This window comes from Cydia amplana, chromosome 25 (assembly GCF_948474715.1).
Source record: "Cydia amplana chromosome 25, ilCydAmpl1.1, whole genome shotgun sequence".
Classification (NCBI taxonomy): domain Eukaryota; kingdom Metazoa; phylum Arthropoda; class Insecta; order Lepidoptera; family Tortricidae; genus Cydia; species Cydia amplana.
In genome coordinates, this window is record NC_086093.1 from 6,493,355 (window position 1) to 6,507,995 (window position 14,641).

A 14,641-nucleotide genomic window follows, 5' to 3' on the forward strand; every position below is an offset into this window, starting at 1 on the left:
CCAGATCGTGTTAGGTCTTTGCGTCCATTTCAAGGTGTAGGCACGGACTTTGCGGGACCTTTTAACATTAAGACCAGCACTTTAAGAAATGCTCGAGTAGAAAAATGTTATCTTTGCATATTTGTCTGTTTGGTTACAAAAGCTGTACACTTAGAAGTAGTTTCTGGACTTTCCATAGAAGCTTTTGTAGACTGCTTTACACGCTTTGTTTCGAGACGCGGATTACCATCTCTCGTTAGATCCGATTGTGGCACAAACTACACGGGCACTGATAAATATTTGAAGGACATTTATGTGTACCTGCGGAATCATAATACAGAGATTAGTCGGGAACTTGCTAAATCTGAAATAACATGGTTATTCAACCCTCCGAGTAGTCCTAATATGGGAGGTCTATTTGAGGCAGCAGTAAAAACAGCTAAAACACTTATGCGTAGAGTTCTAGGCGAACAAAATCTGACTTTCGAACAGCTTAGTACTTTTTTCACCCGTGCAGAAGCAGTTATGAATTCTAGACCTTTGACGCCCTTAAGTTCGGATCCGAATGATTTTGAAGTCCTTACCCCCGGACATTTTTTAATAACTGAACCTTTGACGGCCTTACCTGAGTATGACTTTGAGGAGACAAATATCGGTCGACTTAATCGTTTTCAATTGTTACAACGCCTCTCGCAACACTTCTGGTCACGCTGGCGTAACGAATACCTACACACCCTTCAGTTAAGGCATAAATGGACGGATTCGACAGATTCGGTTAAAATCGGAGACCTAGTCCTTATTAAGGAAGATAACTATCCTCCCTTGCAATGGAGACGCGGACGAATAACTAAGTTACTACCGGGCAATGATAACGTAATACGAATTGTAGAACTTCGTACTCAAAAGGGGACTCTAATGAGGCCCGTTGCTAAATTAGCTAGACTTCCTCTTGATGCTTAAGATCAACCAAGCTCTACTTGGTTCGGGGGGGGAGTGTATGTTCAGGCATAATAAAAACATGTCTATCGGCTACATAATTCAAATAGCGCGGGAAATCGCCGTGCTTGCGACAACCGCGCGACAGCCACGCCACTCGCCGGTCAGTTCCCTCCGTGGCAGAAAAGGGAAACTAGTCACTGCGGAAAACAAACGACGGACGGCACGTTTTTGCTATGGCGGTGCTGTAAAATTGGTTTTATTGTGAAAATACTATCTGTGAAGGTTCTGTGTGAGTGTATCAAGTGTCAGGAACCTCGGAACATTAAATTGAAACATCAACAAGAGCGGGGGCTCTGCCCCTGACCAGAAATGGAGCCGGCTTCCATCCCATCCCGAGGCGGTTAGCAACAGGTAACTACTGTGTTATTTGTTTATGCAGCTGATAACATGTATTTGCCTGAACATGGGGTTAATGTTTAAGTTACAATAATAAGTTGCAAACACACGGCAAACACAAATTTATGTTTGCAACTTATTATTGTAACTTAAACATTAACCCCATGTTCAGGCAAATACATGTTATCAGCTGCATAAACAAATAACACAGTAGTTACCTGTTGCTAACCGCCTCGGGATGGGATGGAAGCCGGCTCCATTTCTGGTCAGGGGCAGAGCCCCCGCTCTTGTTGATGTTTCAATTTAATGTTCCGAGGTTCCTGACACTTGATACACTCACACAGAACCTTCACAGATAGTATTTTCACAATAAAACCAATTTTACAGCACCGCCATAGCAAAAACGTGCCGTCCGTCGTTTGTTTTCCGCAGTGACTAGTTTCCCTTTTCTGCCACGGAGGGAACTGACCGGCGAGTGGCGTGGCTGTCGCGCGGTTGTCGCAAGCACGGCGATTTCCCGCGCTATTTGAATTATGTAGCCGATAGACATGTTTTTATTATGCCTGAACATACACTCCCCCCCCGAACCAAGTGTTTGCCTACACGGCGGGGTTGCTATACACGGGGCGACTGCTCATGGTGGAGCTAGGAGAAGACGAGGAACGCTTCCACGCCTTCATGATGCCGCTCACAGGTTGGTGATGCACCATGATGCGATATCGCACCATGCTATACACGGCGTTGGGCCGCCTGCTCATGGTGGAGCTAGGGGAGGAAGAGGAGCGCTTCCACGCCTTCATGATGCCACTCACAGGTTGGTGATGCGCCATGATGCGATGTCGCACCATGCTATACACAGTTGGGGCGACTGCTCATGGTGGAGCTAGGAGAGGACGAGGAACGCTTCCACTCCTTCATGATGCCGCTCACAGGTTGGTGATGCACCATGATGCGATATCGCACCATGCTATACACGGGGCGACTGCTCATGGTGGAGCTAGGAGAAGACGAGGAACGCTTCCACGCCTTCATGATGCCGCTCACAGGTTGGTGATGCACCATGATGCGATATCGCACCATGCTATACACGGCGTTGGGCCACCTGCTCATGGTGGAGCTAGGGGAGGAAGAGGAGCGCTTCCACGCCTTCATGATGCCACTCACAGGTTGGTGATGCGCCATGATGCGATGTCGCACCATGCTATACACAGTTGGGGCGACTGCTCATGGTGGAGCTAGGAGAGGACGAGGAACGCTTCCACTCCTTCATGATGCCGCTCACAGGTTGGTGATGCACCATGATGCGATATCGCACCATGCTATACACGGCGTTGGGGCGACTGCTTATATTTGTGGAAAGTTGGCTTGTCAAAATGTTTGCAAACTCAACTATAATAGCTTTATTCTTGACTTGTATTTGTTTTCACCCCCAGCTGCCTTCGAAAGCCTGGTCAGCCTGCTGGGCCCTCCGGAGAGCCCGCTGTTCTCGTCTGAAGACGCCAAGAAGACGCTGATCGGTCTAGCGCGGGACCTGAGAGGTCTGGCCTTCGCGTTCAACACCAAGACCACTTACATGATGCTGTTCGACTGGATGTGAGTACACAGAGTACTACAGGCACTAACGCACTAGTCTAGAGTACTCTGTTCTCGTTAGAAGACGCTGATCGGTCTAGCGCGGGACCTGAGAGGTCTGGCCTTCGCGTTCAACACCAAGACCACTTACATGATGCTGTTCGACTGGATGTGAGTACACAGAGTACTACAGGCACTAACGCACTAGTCTAGAGTACTCTGTTCTCGTTAGAAGACGCTGATCGGTCTAGCGCGGGACCTGAGAGGTCTGGCCTTCGCGTTCAACACCAAGACCACTTACATGATGCTGTTCGACTGGATGTGAGTACACAGAGTACTACAGGCACTAACGCACTAGTCTAGAGTACTCTGTTCTCGTTAGAAGACGCTGATCGGTCTAGCGCGGGACCTGAGAGGTCTGGCCTTCGCGTTCAACACCAAGACCACTTACATGATGCTGTTCGACTGGATGTGAGTACACAGAGTACTACAGGCACTAACGCACTAGTCTAGAGTACTCTGTTCTCGTTAGAAGACGCTGATCGGTCTAGCGCGGGACCTGAGAGGTCTGGCCTTCGCGTTCAACACCAAGACCACTTACATGATGCTGTTCGACTGGATGTGAGTACACAGAGTACTACAGGCACTAACGCACTAGTCTAGAGTACTCTGTTCTCGTTAGAAGACGCTGATCGGTCTAGCGCGGGACCTGAGAGGTCTGGCCTTCGCGTTCAACACCAAGACCACTTACATGATGCTGTTCGACTGGATGTGAGTACACAGAGTACTACAGGCACTAACGCACTAGTCTAGAGTACTCTGTTCTCGTTAGAAGACGCTGATCGGTCTAGCGCGGGACCTGAGAGGTCTGGCCTTCGCGTTCAACACCAAGACCACTTACATGATGCTGTTCGACTGGATGTGAGTACACAGAGTACTACAGGCACTAACGCACTAGTCTAGAGTACTCTGTTCTCGTTAGAAGACGCTGATCGGTCTAGCGCGGGACCTGAGAGGTCTGGCCTTCGCGTTCAACACCAAGACCACTTACATGATGCTGTTCGACTGGATGTGAGTACACAGAGTACTACAGGCACTAACGCACTAGTCTAGAGTACTCTGTTCTCGTTAGAAGACGCTGATCGGTCTAGCGCGGGACCTGAGAGGTCTGGCCTTCGCGTTCAACACCAAGACCACTTACATGATGCTGTTCGACTGGATGTGAGTACACACAGTACTACAGGTACTAACGCACTAGTCTAGAGTACTCTGCTCTCGTTAGAAGACGCTGATCGGTCTAGCGCGGGACCTGAGAGGTCTGGCCTTCGCGTTCAACACCAAGACCACTTACATGATGCTGTTCGACTGGATGTGAGTACACAGAGTACTACAGGCACTAACGCACTAGTCTAGAGTACTCTGTTCTCGTTAGAAGACGCTGATCGGTCTAGCGCGGGACCTGAGAGGTCTGGCCTTCGCGTTCAACACCAAGACCACTTACATGATGCTGTTCGACTGGATGTGAGTACACAGAGTACTACAGGCACTAACGCACTAGTCTAGAGTACTCTGTTCTCGTTAGAAGACGCTGATCGGTCTAGCGCGGGACCTGAGAGGTCTGGCCTTCGCGTTCAACACCAAGACCACTTACATGATGCTGTTCGACTGGATGTGAGTACACAGAGTACTACAGGCACTAACGCACTAGTCTAGAGTACTCTGTTCTCGTTAGAAGACGCTGATCGGTCTAGCGCGGGACCTGAGAGGTCTGGCCTTCGCGTTCAACACCAAGACCACTTACATGATGCTGTTCGACTGGATGTGAGTACACAGAGTACTACAGGCACTAACGCACTAGTCTAGAGTACTCTGTTCTCGTTAGAAGACGCTGATCGGTCTAGCGCGGGACCTGAGAGGTCTGGCCTTCGCGTTCAACACCAAGACCACTTACATGATGCTGTTCGACTGGATGTGAGTACACAGAGTACTACAGGCACTAACGCACTAGTCTAGAGTACTCTGTTCTCGTTAGAAGACGCTGATCGGTCTAGCGCGGGACCTGAGAGGTCTGGCCTTCGCGTTCAACACCAAGACCACTTACATGATGCTGTTCGACTGGATGTGAGTACACAGAGTACTACAGGCACTAACGCACTAGTCTAGAGTACTCTGTTCTCGTTAGAAGACGCTGATCGGTCTAGCGCGGGACCTGAGAGGTCTGGCCTTCGCGTTCAACACCAAGACCACTTACATGATGCTGTTCGACTGGATGTGAGTACACAGAGTACTACAGGCACTAACGCACTAGTCTAGAGTACTCTGTTCTCGTTAGAAGACGCTGATCGGTCTAGCGCGGGACCTGAGAGGTCTGGCCTTCGCGTTCAACACCAAGACCACTTACATGATGCTGTTCGACTGGATGTGAGTACACACAGTACTACAGGTACTAACGCACTAGTCTAGAGTACTCTGCTCTCGTTAGAAGACGCTGATCGGTCTAGCGCGGGACCTGAGAGGTCTGGCCTTCGCGTTCAACACCAAGACCACTTACATGATGCTGTTCGACTGGATGTGAGTACACAGAGTACTACAGGCACTAACGCACTAGTCTAGAGTACTCTGTTCTCGTTAGAAGACGCTGATCGGTCTAGCGCGGGACCTGAGAGGTCTGGCCTTCGCGTTCAACACCAAGACCACTTACATGATGCTGTTCGACTGGATGTGAGTACACAGAGTACTACAGGCACTAACGCACTAGTCTAGAGTACTCTGTTCTCGTTAGAAGACGCTGATCGGTCTAGCGCGGGACCTGAGAGGTCTGGCCTTCGCGTTCAACACCAAGACCACTTACATGATGCTGTTCGACTGGATGTGAGTACACACAGTACTACAGGTACTAACGCACTAGTCTAGAGTACTCTGCTCTCGTTAGAAGACGCTGATCGGTCTAGCGCGGGACCTGAGAGGTCTGGCCTTCGCGTTCAACACCAAGACCACTTACATGATGCTGTTCGACTGGATGTGAGTACACAGTAGTATTATTTTGATTAAATATTAGTTTAGGCATAGAGAAAAAAATACATAGATTGCTCACTCCATACATCAGTTTTAGTACCAAAAAGACTATTAGTAGCGGAACTATCAGTACTGCTACTTGACAAATTGACAATAGATGTAGCACCGACCGGAAAGTCTCATCTCAACAGCATATGACTTTCCGGTCGGTGCTACATCTATTATCAAGTAGCAGTACTGATAGTTCCGCTACTCGATGCTAGATGTAGACACTGAAATTAATAGTCTAACTGATGTATGGAGTGAGCACTCTTGTCTTACTATATTTCGCTATGGTTTAGGCGAAGTTATGGTACGAATTTAGGGTCATCATCATCATTTCCTCGAGTTGTCCCGGCATTTTGGGAGCCTGAGGTCCGCTTGGCAACTAATCCCAGGAATTGGCGTGGGCAATAGTATTTACGAAAGCGTAATAGTTTTAAACTAGGCCCTTATTGGGATTAGTCCGGTTTCCTCACGACGTTTTCTTTCACCGAAAAGCGTCTGGTAAATCTCAAATGATATTTCGTACATAAGTTCCGAAACCTGATTGGTACGAGCCGGGGTTGCAAGTCGCACGCCGTTACCGCTAGGCCACCAGCGCTATTAGTTTAGGGTATGCAGTTGTACAACTCTTATTGACAAGAACTTAAGGTCTATTTTCAAACAATTGCACCATTGTCATTTTAGTTATTTCGTAACGTAACCCCTTTGTGTTCCAGTTACCCTGTATACATGAAGGTGCTTCTCCGCGGCATCGAGACCTGGTTCTCGGAGCCCGCGCTGACCACGCCAGTCCTCAAATTAACAGCCGAGCTGGCGCAGAACCGCAACCAGCGCCTACACTTCGACGTGTCATCTCCCAACGGGATCCTGCTCTTTAGGGAGCTGTCTAACATCATATGTGCCTATGGTGAGTCTAGATGTGGTTTTCTGAGCCCGCGCTGACCACAACAGTCCTCAAATTAACAGCCGAGCTGGCGCAAACCGCAACCAGCGCCTACACTTCGACGTGTCATCTCCCAACGGGATCCTGCTCTTTAGGGAGCTGTCTAACATCATATGTGCCTATGGTGAGTCTAGATGTGGTTTTCTGAGCCCGCGCTGACCACAACAGTCCTCAAATTAACAGCCGAGCTGGCGCAGAACCGCAACCAGCGCCTACACTTCGACGTGTCATCTCCCAACGGGATCCTGCTCTTTAGGGAGCTGTCTAACATCATATGTGCCTATGGTGAGTCTAGATGTGGTTTTCTGAGCCCGCGCTGACCACAACAGTCCTCAAATTAACAGCCGAGCTGGCGCAGAACCGCAACCAGCGCCTACACTTCGACGTGTCGTCTCCCAACGGGATCCTGCTGTTTAGGGAGCTGTCTAACATCATATGTGCTTATGGTGAGTGTGAATCTAACACTCAATGTAAACCCTAAGATGATTACAAATATGAGCACTTTTGTACAGATCCAAGTTGACGAAACTGTAACCTGGACTACTAGCGACATCTATTGTTCCGACGTTTCTTCTATGGGTTTAAACCGGGCGTGTCATAAAAACAATTCTTATGTAACTTTTCATTCCATTTTTTTGCTGCAAAAATAGTATTTTATACAATTGTAATATTTTATACGTCTTGAAGAGCTTTTCAGTCAAGTGCGCTGAGTGGCCTAAGTAAGATACGATATTGAAACGCTCGAATCTTCGAATCTTATGGAAAAACTACTGTATACAATAGTTTTTCTATAAGTAGAATAAAATATTACTTTAGACTAGTAACATCATATAGGTAATCAAACCAAACGTATACAGCCAAGATACGCGAGCAGCCGCGATACCTTCATACGCTGCAGCTGGCCGGTCAACGACACCTTCCCGTGACTCATGAGGCCCTGGTACTTGCTCCTTGCTAAATTCAGTTTTTGGACTTTTTTTTTTATTTTGATCGATGGATACTAACTAGCAATGCTAAGCGGTCTTCGTAGTCTCTGGATATTGCTATTTTAACACATTCAGTGCCGAAAATCCGACTATCGGGTATTTTATGATTTCGTTTCCAGGCCGGACGACCCGAGTCGGGATCGTGTTACTACACCTTTATGAAGAATGTTTTGTGGCCTGGCGCGGATGTCTTGTTTGGCTGGGTGGAAATGAATGTGTTACGGGTGCCACATTACTTACTAGATATTTTTGATTGCAGGCAGCAGAATATTGACGATAGACGTGAGCAAGAAGCAAATGTACGCGATGAAGCTGAAAGGCATCTCGCTCTGCTTCTGTATACTGAAGGCCGCGCTGTGCGGGAACTATGCCAACTTCGGCGTCTTCAGGTATACTAGCTCCCTCTACTACTATGCCTAGACACCAAAATTGGTGTGGGCCGCATGTACTTGTAGCGGCGTGGCGAAATTGGGAAGTGAGCCACGCCTGATATTGGGAAGGTGCGCAGTCGGTGGAGGGGGAAGTGGCGCTGATCGTCACAAACACAGGTAATCTTATGGAATGTCCGACATTAGTACTAGCGGCAGCCGCTTGAACTAATTTTACTCCATAAGATTTAACGTAGAAAGTCCGACAAAATGAGGGCAGCACCATACGTGCACATAGCAAATAGCTTCAATTTGTGCGTCATATTTTCTTTCTACACAATAATAATAAGACAAGGGTTGGCTGGTATACATTTTATTTCTATTTATTTCTGCTTTACAGGTTGTACGGCGATGAATCCTTGGACAACGCGCTCAACATGTTTGTCAAGTTACTATTAAGTATACCTCAAAGCGATCTCTTAGTAAGTATTTCCAAATTTACATAGATGTAGATATGACAAACATAATATAGTGACGAAGAAGTAGTACTTGTATGGTTGAAATTTTCGAATCAAATAAATATTACGAGTAATAGGGATGTTGACATGAATCGCGAATATATAACATGTTATGTTTTTACCATAGCAGGGAATATTAGAACGCGGAAAATCATATTTTGCAAGTGTAAATATGCGTAATAAATTAATTAAAAATAATCAAAAGTATTTAAAATAATGCCCAGTATCACGTGACTGCAAACGCCAATCGGAGCGCGTGACGTAATCGCAGTGGAATCACCAAAGACAAGTTATAAAACCTGCCTAAGTGTCTACAGATTATCGTACCGAAACGCGATCTTGGTGCGGTGCGGCGCACGAATCGATAATGTATAAGGTGGTACGTTAAGGACGCAGCTATAAGTTAGAGCGAGAAAGAAGGTCGCTGTCCGATGCGGTAGTGTGTTAACGCTTTAAAAAAAATTGTCAGTTGCCATATAAAGAATTTAAAAAAATGACTGACAGCAGTTTGTTTAAAACGCCGTTACGTCATCAAGGTCACGTGACAGTTTGGAGCGTTTAGGCACGAAATTTAAACACGAAACTTATTATACATGTTTTTTTATTCAAAATTAATGAATATATTTTTTTAATATTTTTTTCTGTAATTATTACGTGGATATCTACAAAATGAAACCAGTTCCAAAAAATTGTCAACATCCCTATTGTTAGGGTATTTTCCTACTAGTCAAATCAGTATGAAGGCATAGAGAAATAAAGACAAGAGTGCTCAGTTGCTCACTCCATACATCAGTTCAGACTATTAATTTCAGTGTCTACATCTAGCATCGAGTAGCGGAACTATCAGTACTGCTACTTGACAATAGATGTAGCACCGACCGGAAAGTCTTATCTCAACAGCATGCCCAATGAACTCCGGCGTGCCCAACGGGCATGTTTCATGCGCGCCACTTATACATATGTACGAAGACTACTTTTAAAATCACACAATATACTTAGGGTTGAATATTGTACGATTACGATCCCAGTCACAGAATAAATAATAGTACTAGCACAGAATAATAATAGTACTAGCACAGAATAAATAATAGTACTAGCACAATAAATAATAGTACTAGCACAGAATAAATAATAGTACTAGCACAGAATAAATAATAGTACTAGGTACAGAAGATTCACTCTAACAAAACGCGTCTGTTACGATCAGCACAGATATGGCCGCTAGGTGGCGACAGCGCCACGCGCGGCTTATGGCTTTCCCCAAAATTGGGTCGGAACGGATGTACTTTTAGCTACCTGTAGCAAAGCGACGAATTCGCGGAGTGAGCCACGCCTGGTACTAGGTACAGAAGATTCACTCTAACAAAACGCGTCTATTACGACAGATATAACCGCTAGGTGGCGCAAGCGCGATCAGGCGTCCGTTCCGTAGCGGAGCGCGGCAACTACTATGGCTAGACACCAAATTTGGTGCGGGCCGCATGTACTTGTAGGTACTTGTAGCGACGCGACGAAATCGCGGAGTGAGCCACGCCTGTCTCAGTCCACACACAATATTTAATTACAAACGCCTTCTCCCCGCTTGTTGTACAATACAATACAAATGCTCTTTATTGCACAACCCCAGAATAAATGTACATGGAAACACAAACAATACATGAAGACAGAAGTAAACAACATGCGGCCTTATCGCTAAAGATCATATTCATATATTCATATTTATTTGCAGAAAAAGGGTTAGTTACAGGTCTTATAGTTAGGTTAGTAATGATCCACCTTGATCACCTCTTCCTCCTCTTGATCTTGATCGATCTCTTCCAGACAACCTTTAGCCTTTGTTGTAATGAAGTATTCCGTTCCAGGATTATCCAAAGCTGTCACAAACGTACTACGTGCTGCTAGAGCGCCTAGCGCAGGACCACATGGCGTTCCTTGCGTCCCTGCAGCCCGAGGCCACCCTGTATGTGCTGTCATCTATCTCCGAGGGACTGACAGCATTAGGTACATACAAACATACATACATAACTAGTTGGCGTTATGAGCTGTAGACTAGAGACGCCACGAATATTCGGCAACTATTCGGTATTCAGTCAGTAGAAAAATTACACAAAAAAAATACCAAAAATTAGGTATTTAAAAAGTATTATTAGAAAGTTGTTAAATAGGAAGACTCTTTTTTAAGCATTTGTTGATTATGAAATATTTAATTTTTATCATAGGTCTGATTTGATTGACTCTAACTACATTCATTAGTTCTGTTTTACAAAAAAATATATCTTAGCAAATGTTGTGCTTTGTTGGCGAACAGTTTTCATAATAATTGTGACTCAGAATTTTCGCATCTTATGCCGAATATTCGGTATTCGGCCGAGAGAGTGGCCGACTATTCGGTGTTCGGCCAAAACCACTATTCGGGGCATCTCTACTGTAGACCTTATTATCTATCTGCATGGCTTCGCAATTTTGAAAGAAATTGATGATGAGAATTCTTTGACTGTTAGAATAAGGTGCCGTGGGTTCAGTCATGAAAAATCTTTCTCTGTCTGATCTGAATTTATAATAAAATACCGGAAAGCATACGGAAACTACAGGACTTACATATATTCAAAACAGAACTTTTCAAATTTCTCGTAAATAAAGCATATTACTCCATAAATAGTTATTTGTACAACAAGAGATCAAAGTTTGATATTTCTTCGAGTGCTTATTTTGAGTCCCGTGCAAGCGAAAGATTCTATAATAGATTCACGAGCGTAGCGAGTGAATCTAATTTAGAATCTTGAGCGTAGTAAGGGACTCAAAAGCGCACGAGATGTAAATAACTTTGATCTCGTGTAGTTCACAAAACTTTTCACCTCAGCAGTGAGAACATATTAGAGAACCCGAAAAATGTATTCCTTCTTCATCACTTACCTCTATTCACTCATGTTTTCTTAAGATATGCCAACAATTAAATTTTCACCTCAGCATCTCGAACAAGGGTACTTTGCTACTTAAAAACAGTGAGCAAAATCGAATTTTGCTCACTGAGTGAGCAAAATCGCATTTTGCTCATTTTGTCTCACTCAGTGAGCAAAATGCGATTTTGCTCACTGTTTTTAAGTAGCAAAGTACCCTTGTTCGAGCTGCTGAGGTGAAAAGAATATTCTACATGACTATGACGTATGACATAAACATTAATTATAACCATGACTAATGATATATTTTAATATATTTTTTTTAATTATATTTTATTGGATTTTAAATTTAAATGTATAATGTACTTTTTCTACTCCCGTACTTTTATCTGTCATTTAAAGGGTCGTGCACACACCTTTAAACCCCTATCTTATAGTTGTCAAGACAAGTCTTTAGTCTATTCCCCAAAAAAGTATTTGTGCATACACGCAGTATCTTTTTGGCACTTTTACGATACTTCGTGTAATCACCACTTAAAAAATATTGTATGAAATACATTGTTGCCAACCTAATTTTAATTGTCATCTCTGACAGATGAGTGAACCATAGACATGTTTTTTTTTATTTCATTCATTCTTTTCCCGCCCGTACCGGATTCTTTGCTACTTTAATGAAAAATATTTGTTAAATTTACAATTTTATTTCAAAGTAAGTGCTTGGTCGTAGAAAAAGTATTGTATGCAACGTTGTTTAACTGAGTCAAAAAATACTCGTGGCGTCTTTATTAACAATTTTCGGCTTCGCCTCAAATTGTTACTCACGCCACTCGCCTTTTTTGACCTCTCTTAAACAACGGTTGCATAAAATACTATAATAATATTTTTAACTGTAATTAATTTATTTTATAAAGGTAACATTTGCAAGACTAAATTATATTTTAGTTCTCTTTGACATTTGTATGCCAACCGGCAAAACATAGCGCTCAAATGTAACCTAAGACCCATGTATACCTATGTTTTACAAATAAAGCATTCTGATTCTGATTTTGATTCTGATCTGATTGAATAGGGTATATTACGCGAAACTCTGCGTAGGGAGCGCCACTCCCACTATAAGTCACACACAATCTAAGGGTCTACCGCAAACGAGAGAGTCGAAATTTTGTTATCTAACCTCTCTATCACTCTTGCATATCCGAGCGATAATGAGGCAGATAGCTGAGTTTCGATTTCGCGTTTCCCGGTAGGCCCTTTGTAAACAAACCGCCTTGATGTATCAATTTCATATTTGATTGTCTGTGAAAACTTGTCAAAAAACAGTTTAAGGTACAGTATGTTTAAGTTACTCTATGGTTTACTAAAGGCGCTAGTGCTGCAATCTGGCGGCAGAATATTGCAGTAATACTCCCTATTGATAATGATTGTGTTATTGCAGACACGAGCGTGTGCACGGGATGCTGCGCCACGCTGGACCACATAGTCACATATCTATTTAAGCAATTAGTACAGAAATGTGAGTATAACTTCTTCATCTATTATATTATTAAGAGAAAAATGGACGTGTCCTCATTTTCCTCTCCGGATACTGACATTATAGAAAATATTTTTGCACAATTTGATGTGTATTATAACTATGCCCCTTCGTTTGACATTTTTTTTTACAGGAATGTAAAACAAATTCCATACACAATTAAAAAGCGTTTAACTCTCATAATCACTACATAGTATAAAACAAAGTCGCTTCCCGCTGCCTGTTCCTATGTATGCTTAGATCTTTAAAACTACGCGAGGGATTTTGATGCGGTTTTTTAGATAGTGATTCAAGAGGAAGGTGTATGTATAATTTTTTAACCCGTGAGAAGCCAGGGCGGGTCGCTAGTGATTGATAAATCAACAAAATGTAACAAACGGGCATAGCTGTGGTGAATATACATCAAATTGTATGATAACGTTTTCTATAATGTAAATATCCAGAGACAGAATAAAATTGGGGACTACTTTTGTTTGGAAAAGTGCTCATCCCCTTTCCTCTAAATATCATACACCACTGAACCAAACAATAAATTGCACCAAAGAGACGAAGTTTTTAGACGGTCAGTCAGATTTGAACCACGATTTCTACATTTATTTGTATTAAAAACCGGCCAAGTGCGAGTCGAACTCGCGCACGGAGGGTTCCGCACTATCAACAAAAAATGAGCAAAACAAGCAAAAAACGGTCACCCATCCAAGTACTGGCCCCGCCCGACGTTACTTAACTTCAGTCAAAAATCACGTTTGTTGTATGGGAGCCCCACTTAAATCTTTATTTTATTCTGTTTTTAGTATTTGCTGTTATAACGGCAACAGAAATACATCATCTGTGAAAATTTCAACTGTCTAGCTATCACTGTTCGTGAGATACAGCCTGATGACAGACGGACGGACGGACGGACGGACAGCGGAGTCTTAGTAATAGGGTCCCGTTTTTACCCTTTGGGTACGGAACCCTAAAAATCAACGAATCTTCACTACATAGTATAAAACAAAGTCGCTTTCCGCTGTCTGTTCCTATGTATGCTTAGATCTTTAAAACTACGCAAGTGGTTTTGATGCGGTTTTTTAGATAGAGTGATTCAAGAGGAAGGTTAGTTTGTTAACCCGTGCGAAGCCGGGGCGGGTCGCTAGTTAAATTTATATTCGAATAGTACTTATTTGGTTTGTTTTTCAGCAAGCAACAAAATCCCTCACGGGCGGCAACCCGAGACGAGCAACATGTTCATACAAGTTCTACAGCAGCGGCCCGAGATCATGCAGCAGCTGCTGGCCACGGTGAGTTGTGGTTTCACAAAGTTTTCCGTCATTAAGGGCTCATTTAGACGGTGCGAGAACTCGCATGCGAGTTTCATTACATTGCGTCATTTGATCGGTCGGCCGAATTGATGTAACCTCAATGGTCCGCAATGTAACTAAAATCGTATACGAGTTCGCGCGCCGTCTAAAT

At 44.0% G+C, this 14,641-nt stretch overlaps 1 protein-coding gene across 1 annotated transcript in view; it reads left to right on the plus strand.

Moving 5' to 3' along the window:
• LOC134659684 (exportin-7-B) overlaps positions 1-14,641 on the plus strand; it is a 93,811-nt gene that overhangs the window by 77,186 nt on the left and 1,984 nt on the right. Inside the window, exons 17-23 of the mRNA XM_063515369.1 lie at positions 2,748-2,907; positions 6,663-6,853; positions 8,135-8,264; positions 8,644-8,725; positions 10,624-10,762; positions 13,094-13,171; positions 14,369-14,469. Coding sequence (XP_063371439.1) covers positions 2,748-2,907; positions 6,663-6,853; positions 8,135-8,264; positions 8,644-8,725; positions 10,624-10,762; positions 13,094-13,171; positions 14,369-14,469 — 881 coding nt within the window. The remainder of the gene's footprint in view (positions 1-2,747; positions 2,908-6,662; positions 6,854-8,134; positions 8,265-8,643; positions 8,726-10,623; positions 10,763-13,093; positions 13,172-14,368; positions 14,470-14,641) is intronic.